The sequence below is a fragment of the Physeter macrocephalus genome, chromosome 17 (genome assembly GCF_002837175.3).
Source record: "Physeter macrocephalus isolate SW-GA chromosome 17, ASM283717v5, whole genome shotgun sequence".
Taxonomy (NCBI): domain Eukaryota; kingdom Metazoa; phylum Chordata; class Mammalia; order Artiodactyla; family Physeteridae; genus Physeter; species Physeter macrocephalus.
This window is the reverse complement of record NC_041230.1, coordinates 55,628,729-55,639,873: the sequence shown is the minus strand read 5'-3', so window position 1 is coordinate 55,639,873 and position 11,145 is coordinate 55,628,729. Positions and strand designations below refer to the sequence as shown.

General features: G+C 63.2%; 1 protein-coding gene across 2 annotated transcripts in view; it reads right to left on the bottom strand.

Moving 5' to 3' along the window:
• The window catches only part of TUBB3 (tubulin beta 3 class III), a 15,364-nt gene extending 6,419 nt beyond the window's left edge, over positions 1 to 8,945 (bottom strand). Inside the window, exons 1-3 of one of the 2 annotated variants that reach the window (XM_055079015.1) lie at positions 7,406 to 8,945; positions 5,854 to 5,858; positions 4,326 to 4,453 (exon numbers count right to left, since the gene is read on the bottom strand). In XM_055079015.1, the coding sequence (XP_054934990.1) occupies positions 4,326 to 4,453; positions 5,854 to 5,858; positions 7,406 to 8,355 (1,083 nt within the window). In that variant the 5' untranslated portion in view covers positions 8,356 to 8,945. Of the gene's footprint in view, positions 1 to 4,325; positions 4,454 to 5,853; positions 5,859 to 7,405 lie in introns of those variants that run through there. The other variant, XM_055079014.1, reaches the window with a different exon arrangement.
• Positions 8,946 to 11,145: the final 2,200 nt, after the last annotated feature.

Sequence of the window (11,145 nt, the reverse complement as noted above, 5' to 3'; positions counted from 1 at the left end):
TGTGCTCCGCAACGCGAGAGGCCACAACGGTGAGAGGCCCGCGTACCGCAAAAAAAAAAAAAAAAATCTGCTCCCGGCAGCCGTGCCTGAGAGTGGTCCTGGGTTGGGGGAGAGGCTTTGGCACTGCACGCCATTTGGTTCCTTTGGAATTTTGGTCATGTGCACATGTTAACTTCTCAAAAAAAAAAAAAAGAAAAGATTAGTTAAAAATAAAAAAATGTTAAAACCTGAAAAGTATGAACTGTCATTATTATAAAATGTACAGAAGAATCTTGGCATTTCACCCAGAGAGACTGTTATCAGAGGTCAGCTCTCAGCAAGGGTGGGGGCTGGACTTCTTCCTCCTTTGGGTGTTTTTGTCATTGATAAGTTTTCTTCTTTTTTTCTGCATTAAGTGTGTATTAACGCTGTAATGAGAGGCGTCACTGAGGCATTCAGGGCCTGATCAGAGCTTCCTCCCACTGCTTGGTTCCCCACGCCCTCCTCAGGAGAGTGTGAGCCGGGGGCCTCGGTTCCCACAGCCCTGGGACACCCCAGACATCTGGCTTCAGAGACACCCACAGCCCCTGTAGAGAAGGGATGAGCTTGAGATGGCAAGTGTGGGAGGGGGAGAGAGTGACTCAGCCACCGAGCCACCAACACATCTGTGGAAAGTTCTCTGGACCCCTCTATGGAATGCATAGGCTTCCAGGAGGCAGCAGACCAGAGTGAGTGCAGACGCCAAGCACTGGCCAGTGTGTGCCAGTGACTCCACCTCTCAGGACCTCCGTTTTCTCATCTGTAAAGTGGACATAATGTGATACCCACTTCAAGTGGTCAGCTCAAGGCCTGACACATAAAAGCAGTCAGCAAATGTTGGCCTCACCAAATTAAAAGGCCTTAGATGTTATTTAAATTTGTACAGTCATATTCACTGATAAATAAAATACAAGCTACTTGAAAAAAAATCAATATACTTTGGAATATTGTGTTGCAATAAAAGATCATCACTGGTATGAGCAGATCTCCAAGGCACACCCTTAGGGGAAAAGGCACATTGCAATGATATACAGAGTAAAAGCAAAAATCTCGCAGCAGATGCTGTATTTTTTATACATAGGTGCATATGCACAGCAGATGGACTAGAATCGTGGAAAATAACTTGTCCTGCCTGAAGAGAGGGAGCGAGAGGGGTGAGGTGCTTACATGGGCACTTCAGCCTTATCGGCAACGTTTCAACTTCTTAGAAGGAGCATATGTTAATAATAGCTTTTGTAGTTAAAACAAATACGAATTGTAATTTAAAATAATAAAAACTGAGTAGAATATATTATATATACAGATCATATAACATTTAATAAATAACAAAATACTATTTTATAAATTAAAGAATAATCATGATCATCACTACAGATGAGAAAACTGCCAGATGGCGCGTGGACCCCAGGGTCCAGGCCAGGGCTCCTATTTCAGGCCCCACGGTTTTGTCTCGAGCTGGGGGCGTGCGCCGCGGCGCTGTCCGTGGTGCTGACCTTTGCGGCGCCTACCCTCGTGGGCGGGGGAGGTGGCGGGGCGCGCGCAGGAGCCCAAGGCAAGAGGGGTGCACTGGCTCCCGGGAGGGAGCGCTGGCCGACTGGGGGGCGTTAAGCCCCTCTAGGACCCCATGCCCCTCCCCGGCCCGTGCACAGCGAGCACCAACAGGACCCAACTGGGAGGGGCGGGGGTGGGGTGGGGGTGCGGAAACCGGGAAATTCCTCTTCCCATTGGCTGTCAGGGCCAGGGCCCGCCCTTCCGAGGCCCCGCCCAGCGGCCGAGAGGCTGGGCGCAGACAAAGGCTCCAGGACGGCCCTGCCCCCTAGGGGAGGAGGGTGGGGTCCCCAGACTCTTCGCCCCACTGTGGGAGCTGGGGGCTCCCTGCCCATCCTGATGTGTCCACACAGGCCTAGATTCAAACTCCTGCCCTGTCCCGCCCAGGCGTTTTTTTTTAATCCTTGGGGGAAGGGCGACACCCAATCCCACCGCAGCCTCGAGAGGTGCAGCGCCCAACACGTAGTGGTCATTGTCACGAGTCATAAATGCTGTCATGTCACCTCTCAGGAGAGCCGTGCTCTCTCCTGGCCCCGATCGCCCTGACCTCCCTCCATAACTTCCACTCCCATCCCCACCCGCAGCCAGGCCCTCCCCGGAGCGGGCGGCCCGCCCCCAAGCAGGGGAAGCAGCCCCTCTTGCCCACCCCAGGCAGCTACTGCTGGTGATGGGCGAGAAAAGTTTGCTCTCCCTCCACCAGGAGGCCACAACCAGTACGGAAGCTGGAAACAAAAATGGCCAAGGAACGCCCGCCTGTCCACAGGGCAGGTGCTGGGCGCCGGGTCAGGCAAATCCCCGCACGCTGTGAGCGCGTCCAGTTTAGTTCTGGAGATTTTCCAGGGCAGGGAGGGCCACAAGGAAACCACTAGACTGCTTCCATTGGTCGCTGCAAAGGGCAGCGGTTGAAAAGGAAGAAACGATCCCCCTCCCCCCCAAATCCACCACTCTCTCTTTGGCATTGTTAAAAAGGATCAGATATTAGTTTTAAAAACAAACAAGAGTTAAGGAAATTCAGCCAAAGTGAATAAAAAGTAATGAGCAAACCCAAGGGCCACTGCACTTGAAGCAGGAAAAAAATCTCTGCGGAGGCCACTGTCCAGCACTCGGGCCGCTGCCTCTGCCCTGCCCCCCACCCACGGGGCTGCAGCTGGGCATACACCTGCGTTTGCCTGATCAGTGCCGGTCCAGCCATAGAAGGAAGCCCCGTGACAGGATCACCACTCCCCCGGGCTCACGGGGGGACTCAGGCAGCCCTGCTTCCCTTCAGTGACCCCCGACTCTCGGAGGAGCAGGCCCTCAGGGCAGGCCTGGCCCCTGTGACCACATTAATGAGCCCATGGCCCCTTGTGCCCGTCCAGGGCAGCTGTCAGTGACAGCCCCCAGAGCCCTGATTTAATTTGAGGCCTTGGTCCCCCAGGCCTCCCCTCCCCCAGCCCCTTCCTCAGGCAGGCACAGCTGTCTCCTCGGCGATTAGGGTGTCTCCCCACTACGCCCTCCTCCCAATGTGAGGAGCCTCCACCCTAGAGCCCAAGTTGCAATTTACATGTCAGCCACGTGGCTGCCCCAGCCCTGTTGTAATTAGCTTTTTGTTCTTGCCCGGTTTCCATGGCGACAGCCTCCAGAGGAAGCCTTTCCCGGCCCCTTCCCCGCCAGGACCTGTCTCCTCCCACTGCTCGACACCATCCCTCGCTGGGTCCCTGGCCTTGGTGCTGACAAAGCCCCCCGCCCCCCCCTCCCCCATATTGTTCTGAGGAGAGCACGGGGGACGGCAGGCCGCACCCACCCGGCCTGGCCGCACCCACCCGGCCTGAGCCCTGCGCTGGGCTTCCGCAGAGGCTGAGAGCCGGAGGGTGGAGAGGCTCTGTCTCCACTTGCTGTGTGACCTTGGGCAAGACACAGCTTCCCTGGACTTAGGGACGGGACACCTGCCTCCTGGGTTCGCCTGGGGATGACGCCATCCCCTGCCCGCCTCAGTTCCAACATCTGTGAGGTGGGCTAACAATGGGGGGGAGGGGCCTAGTGGTGAAGCAGCTCTCGACCCCACCCGCCCACCCCGGCTTTGTCCCCACGTCCGACCCCGAGACTCGCGGTCCCTCCGTGGGTTTGGTCCAACCCTGTGGCGAGGGGCGAGGGGCTGCCCGGGCAGGGCTACGCTGAGGGAGAGTCCAGCCCTCGACCAAGGTCATCCCGAGTCCGGGCCCAACTCCTCCCCCAACAAAGGAAAAGGGTGCGGCCAGGAAGCTGAGGGTGGTCAAAGCTAGGCGGGGGCTTGGGGCGGCTCTGGACGCTTGGAGGGTACCAAGTTACTGGCGTGCCGGGGGCGGGGGGGGAGCGAGCCCCACCCAAACCTGCCCACCCCACCCACCTCGCCCGAGGCTGCATTGTGACCCCAGAGAAGAGGGCCACGCCCAGCCAGCGCCCCCCCCCGCCCCCCCGCACCTGCAGCTGCGGGCGGATGCAGCGGAGCGGCTGACCTGCGCTGCGCTCCCGCAGGCCCGAGGTGAGCCCGGTAGGGGCAGAGGAAAGGCGGGGGCGGGGATGGCGGAGAGGGCACGACCCGGCGTCCCGGCAGCCCGCAGCGAGGGCAGCCCACCCTTTGCTTGTAGGCTTCGCTGTGGCGAGCGAGGCTCGGGGTGCGGCTCTGCGCGCACCGCCTCCCTGCTTCCCTCCCCCCGGGGACCGGCTCGAGGAGGGGGCGGGGGACGCGGGAGGCGCGCCGGGCGCGGGGCCCGGCGCAGGGGGGCGGCGCGCGGCCTCACCTTGGCCCCGATCTGGTTGCCGCACTGGCCGGCCTGGATGTGCACGATCTCCCTCATGCTCGGTGCGTGGGGCGGGCGGCTGCGGGACGCAGGCGGACGCGCTGGGGCCGGGGCTGGCTGCGGAGGATCTGTCGCCCCCGCCGCCCGCTCTTATAGGCCGGGCCCCGCCCGCCGCGCCCGGCCTGGCGTCATCGCGCGCGGCCAATCCGGGGACGCCGCCGCAGAATGCGGCAGGGCTGCAGCATCAGCACCGCGCATCCCCGCTCCGCCGCGCGCTGCAGCGCCTCCTCCCGCCGCCCCAGGGCTCTGGGGACCGCGCACCCGAAAGGAGGGGCCGGCGAGCTCCGGGGAGGACAATAGAAGCCCCCTTGGCCCTCGGCCCCGGCCCGGCTGCCGCCTCCATCCCACCCCAGCGGCAGCCTCCCCCCTCGGCTTTGCGAGGAGGGTCTTTCTTGTCCACGCCTGTCTAGGGACCAACCCCATTTCCCACCCCGAAAGGCCAACATGGACGCCTCCCAGCTCCCTGTCTTGTGTCGCGAAGGGGCGGACCAGGTACTCTGAGCTTTGCCGGGTCCCTTAATGGTGGGGTAGCCAGGAAAAGGCTGCAGCAGGCACCGACTTCTCTCCAGAAGAAAGAAATCATGGGGCAGGGCTCCCAAACGTCTGAGGCAGAAGGGCTGTGCGTGCGGGAGGGTGGCGGTGGGTTGCTATGGCAGCTCTGAGTTTCACTGTTCTTCTCTGCACTGGGGGATGCCACCTGCCCCTTCTTCCCCAGGGGGCTGCCGTGAGATTCCAAATGGACCTAGCAAGTGGGGCTGCTTTGTACCCCTGCCAGGCACAGCACCTGGCATGTAGCTGCTGCTCAGTGAACATCGCTGTCAGGAATTGTCATAAGGACACAAACAAGCCAGGCACAGAACTGATGGGGGTGGGGGTGGGGGGGGAGGGCAGTGGTTTCTGCCTGACTCACTCTCCCTGATGTCACCTGTACCCCTGGAGTCTTGGTCCAAGTGAGGCCAAGGAAATTCGGTGGGCTAGGGGAGCTATGTAGGGAGATGGTGTGCGCATAAGGGAGAGAAGGGAGGCGGTGAAGTGGACACGCAGTTCAGAGGCTGGACAGCCCACTGGCCTAGCAGTCTGCTGGGGTCAGACGTTAGAGTGAAACCGCCTATCATAAAATCCTCCTGATATTTCAGTAACAAAATCCTCGGGAAGGGTCTCAGCCACAGCGTGCGGACCTGTTCCCGTCTGTGCGCTCACGCTGCTTGTGTGGTGTAGCTGTGTGCGCGCCCCTCTCTTTCTCCTCTTGCGGCTTCCCCAGTTTGGCAAGTCTAGAAATGGGCCTTTTGTTCTCGAGAGACGCCCTCCCTCCCGACACGTCCGTGATGTGGCTTTCTGTGGTTGGCCTCCAGCCGCCTGGGGCCCCTCCCTGTCCCCGTTCAGGGGGTCCTGGCGAGCGTGGAGCTGGCTGCGCCTCCCTGTTGAGCAAAGGGAGAAGCTTTGCATCCTGTTGACCAGGACCCATCACCGGCCCTGCCGCCCTGCAGGATGGCATCGGCCCAGGCCAGCTCCCCCTCCATCCCCAGAGGGCTCTGGTGCCCGGCTCGAGGCTGACTCATCATCCTGTCTCCCAGCAAAAGCCGGCCCTGCTGGGAACCAGCTCCCAGCCCCGAGGTCAGCAGTCAGGGCTGGAGCTGCCAGTGGTGGGCGGGCAGGAACTGGCCGGGACAGGGCTCGGGTGGCTGGCCGGGGGCGGCAGGGGCTGCAGGCTTTACTAGACCTGCCTCGGAGTTGGCTGATACCGTCACTGTTCCTCCCTCCACTGAGCCTGCACCAGGAAGGGGGTCGAACGTATGCTGTGTCTGTGGAGGCAGCGGGTGGGAACTCAGCCCCGGGGTGCAGCAGAGGGAGGACCCCAGGGCTCCTAGCATCAGTCAGCACGGTCCACCGCAGAGGCCACTCCCCTGGGGCTTGGACACCGCTGCAGCCCCTGCACGGCCTCACCGCCTTCTGGGCGGCCCTGCCCCCCACCCCGCAGGGCCGGTGGAGCCCTGACCCTCCTCCCAGAGGGGCAGTACTTGGAAGAGGGCAGACCCCAGCCTCGGGGCCACCCTGCCGCTGGACGAGGCAGGGATGTGGACGAGGGGCTGCAGGACCGGGCCAGAGAGGGCCGTGTTCTGGCCAGGGTCACACATGGGTCACTGTGGTCCTTCTTCTGCTGTTGAGGGCGCCTGGACAGTGCTGGGGTCTTGTCACCACGGTGGTGACTGGGGGCAGGGGAGCTGCTGCCCTTACTCCAGTTGCTCTGGGCTGGGGTTTGCACCCCAGAGAGAAGGCAAAGGCACAGAATCGAGTGGGTGTGGTCAGGCTCTCCACGCTCTCCCCCAGGTGGGGCTGTGGCTTCCTCACCTGGGCAGGCCGGCCACAGTTTCTGGCTGGTTCCTGGGATTTCCTTCCTTCCCTCCCCTCCTCAGCCCCGCCCCCACTCCTCCACCTCAAGCTTCAAGCAGCTTCTGGAAGGAGGCAAGACAGATGGCAAGGAGGCTGCACCAAGCGTAGAATTTATTACCAGACTGCTTCCTGGCCCCAGGAGCCTGGGTACTGGTCCCCGATTCAGGCCGATGCCTCCTGCTCCACCCAGAGCAGGCGTCGGCCGGCAGACAGTGCCGGGGGCGAGCGGGGTCAACAGACGGGCTGAGCCTTAGAAGAGAGGAGCCCCACCCTCCCACCGTGGCTCCACGCCCTCCTCCTTGCTGGTCACAAAGTCCTCGGCGCAGCGCTGCCGACAGCTTTCGCGACCACGCTGCACATGCCAGTGGGCGGCCCCCAGAGTGGGTGCGGCGGGTCTCTGGATGAGGGGGGACTCCAGAGACGTGGGCGGCGCCCCGCCGTCTCCCCAGCCCCCTCCATCCCCCACAGCTCCTCCTGGAGCTTCGTGCCATTCCCCTGTCGGGCCCCAGAGGGTCTGTGCGTCCACACCTTCAGAGATGGCCTGCCCGTCCTCTCTGCCAAGGGACCGCCCCGGCCGCCCAGGGCCTGGGCCGCACGACAGCACCTCCTCCTCGGGCCCCGCAGCTCACCAGGAGCCCTGCAGCACCTCCTGGAGCGTCTTCCGGAGCTCCTGGCTGCGGAAGGCGTAGATGAGAGGGTCCACGATGGCGTTGCAGATGATGAGGGTGAGGAAGAGGTTGAAGTTCTTGAAGACGCAGCCGCAGGTGGGGTGCTGAGGGCAGAGGACGATGAGCGAGAGGTGCAGGAAGAAGGGGCCCCAGCAGAGGAAGAAGGTGCCCAGCAGGATGGCGAGGGTGGCCGCGCCCTTGAGGCCGAAGCCCTGCTGGGTGGAGCGCCGCGTCCTGTGGAGCCGGGCAATGCCCCGGGCGTGCCGGCACGCCCGGGCCAGCATGTGGACGTACAGCACCGCCAGGAGCACTAGCATGGCTACGAAGAAGCTTACGAGACAGAGCAGGACGGCTGTGTGGTGGTAGTAGGTGATGAAGAGGGTGCTGGCGAGGATGCTGGCCACCCAGATGGCCGCGATGGCCCGCCACGCCCTGGGCAGGGTCACGAGGCCGTGGTACCGCAGGGCGTAGAAGATGGAGATGTAGCGGTCCACGGCGATGGCGCCCAGGAAGCAGAGGCTGGACACCATGGAGCTGCAGGTGAGCGCGTCAGCGGCGTCGTCCAGCTGCTGCACCACGGCAGCCCGAGGGGCCAGGGCGCCGGCCTCCAGCAGCAGCATGACGGCCGTCTCCAGCACATTGCTGACGCTCACAAGCAGGTCGGACGCGGCCAGGCAGCAGATGAAGTAGTACATGGGCGAGTGCAGGTTGCGGTTCTTGACGACGGCGGCCACCACCAGCACGTTCTCCACGACACTCACCAGCCCCAAGGTGAGGAAGAGCCCTTCGGGAACGGACACCTCCAGGCACTGGGGCCCCGTCTGGTTGGTGGCCAGCCCGAGGCGGGGCGTGGCCGGGGACGTGGAGTTGAGGGCACTCAGCAGCTGCCTCTGGGGGCCAAGCACCGGCATCGTCCTTCCAGGGAGCAGGAAGGGGTCCTGGCTCTCAGGGTCCCGCTCAACTCATGGCTCCGCCGGGAGGCCCCTCGCACTCCGTCCTCCTGCGCTGGACAAAGGTCGGCCCAGGCACGGCCCCGGGCCTCTCCAGCAGAGTCGTCACTTCCCAGGCAGGACCCCAAGCTCCCAGGTGCCAGCCCTGTGGGCTCAGCGTCTCTCTCCTGGTCCTCAGTCCACCTGCCCTCTTCCCTGGAGGCGCGGTCGCCCAGATCCGGACATTTCTGGGCCTCTTGCTAGCTCCGGTCCTACGAGACCTCCTGCCTTCCTCAGCATCTTTAAAGTCACCCGCAGAGCCCCTCCTCCTGAGGGCGGCACCGTGACGGCTGTGTGCCCGGGCTGCAGCGCGAGGGCTGCCGCTAGATGGCGCAGCTGGCACCGGGCCCGTCCCGGCAGCCTGGCGCTCAGACCACTGCGGTCTGGCCAGCCGCGCCCGTGCTCAGCCCACCTCCCCGCCAGGTGTCGCGGGCGCGGGGGTCCCGCTCCGGACCTGCCTCTGAGACTTCCAGTCCTCCTGCAGGCCCGATGCAAGACCACCACCTCCTCCGAAGCCGTCCGATCCTGCCTCAGGAACAGTGGCTGGCTATTCACTCTACACACACACACACACACACACACACACACACACACAGACACACACACACACTCACTCACACACAGACACACACACACACACACCCGCCTGCCCCACGTTAAACGCCGACTGAAGGCGGCCCTGCCCCAAGGACCCCCAGCCGGGGCAGGGGCAGGGACAGAGCTGCCAGACCTCCCCCGACGGGCCCCACTGCCTCCGCAAAAGGAAACCGCAGCCGAGCCAGCACTCTGTCACTAAAGAGTGCTCGGTGCCGACGACAAAGCCTCCTCTGAGGGCGGGGTGGGCGTGGACCGCAGGGCCGGCCCCTCACGGCTGGGGGAAGTCAGAGGCGGGCCGAGGGTCTGGTGCTTTGAAGGCGCCGGGCTGTGACGTTCCTGTTTGGGTCCGTCCCGCGCCCCCCAGCAGACGGCGGAGGGCGCACCTGCTCACCGGCGTCAGCTCCCTTCCCTGCCCTTGACGACTCACACAGCGCTTTCCCCCTTTGCCTGTTGGTGCTATTTATTGAGGCGCGCCGTACATGAGAGCGCACGAATCATAAACATGCAGGTTGCCGCACGGCTCATCCAAACACCGCCGGGAGCGCAGCACCCAGTCAGTCAATCAGTCAATCAAACACTGAGCGCACCGGACCCTCCGGGGTGTCCTCCGGCCCCGACCACTGGCTAACTTTGCCTGCTTTGGAACCTGATACGCGTGGATTCTGGACCCTGCCTCACTCACCACTGAGACACCCTCGCGGACACACGCAGCGGTTGTTAACGCGCAGGCCGCGTGGGCGTTTGGGTGGCCCCCGCCTGTCACAGACACTGCTGCTGGGTGACACACAGGGGTGGGACCGCAGGGTCAGAGGCACACCTTCAGCTTTGGTCGATTCCGCCAAACCGTTTTACACCCTGCTGGACCTGTCTGCCTGTTTCTGGCCGTGCACGAGTCCCCCACCCGCCACGTAGAGGAGGGTGGAAGGAAGGGCCTCGCCCGGGCTCCGCAGGAACCAGGGCGCCCCACCTCCTGGTGGAGAACCCCAAAGGGAGCAAAGGGTCCCGGGGCAGGACCACGAGGCAGAGCCACGGTGGGGGCGGTGCTGGCACCGCTGCCCTGAACCCTGGTGTCTCTGCCACGTGAGTCCCAGGACTCCCTGGCCGCTGGGCGAGCAGTGTCCTGCCTCTAGCTTACGTGTCATCACGGCTCCATAAATGAGGCCTTTGAGAGTGCCGCGCCTCCCCAGACCCAGCGCCCCCAGCCTGAGACTTCAAAGGCCAGGAGAACTGGGCAGCCTTTGCCATGAGACCGCAGCCCTCTTCCTGGGGAGGCCTCGAGACTCCCTGTCTGGTTCTCACCCCGAGGGAGGGGGACAGCAGGTACAGCTGAGCTGCGGTCGGTCACAGTCCTGGGAAACGTCCACGTGAAACCACAGCTAAGCCTGCGGCCAGTCCTACCCGCTCGACCTCCAGCGCCCCCGGAAGAAAGCAAGTGAAGACTGGCCACCCCCTCAGAGGACACACCACATGAGACCACGTGCTGACCACTCATGAGTTTGCGAGAACAGGAACTGTCTCAGTGCTGGGTCCCCAGCACCAGAACAGGGTCAGGCCCGCAGCAGGCCCGCCGCACACAAAGGCCCACCGTGTGAGGGGGCTCACGCGAGCTGGAGCCCGAGGAGCTTCGGCCCTGTCTAGCCACGGCCACACCGGGGAGGCCTGCCTTCATGGGGGTCCCCCGACGGCAGCCACGGGGAGTGCAGCCAGCCCCCCGGCCCCCTCCCCTCACCACGGAGAGATCTCAGGAAGACCTGGCCCAGAGCTGGGTCACAGGGTCTGGGTTCCAGGGTTGTCTAGTTTAGTTTAACTCGGGGAAAGGAGGGGCTTTTGTGTCCCCCCCGTTGGTGCCCATGCTGAAGACCTGAGGTGGGGTGTGACTTGATGCGAAAGAGCACAGCCCATCAGCAATCCACGAGCAGCGCAAGAGGCCTGGGCGGTCAGCTGAGCCTTTACAGCAGCTGTCTAGATGTGAGGGCCCTGGCTGTCTTCTCACCCCCATTAGACGGAGCAGCATGACAGAGCAGTGGGTGGGCAGCAGGCCTGGGGGGTGAGCAGTTTCATCACCTCCTGGGCCCAGCCTCTGCTTCACTATCCCCAGGACACTGGCTCTTCATT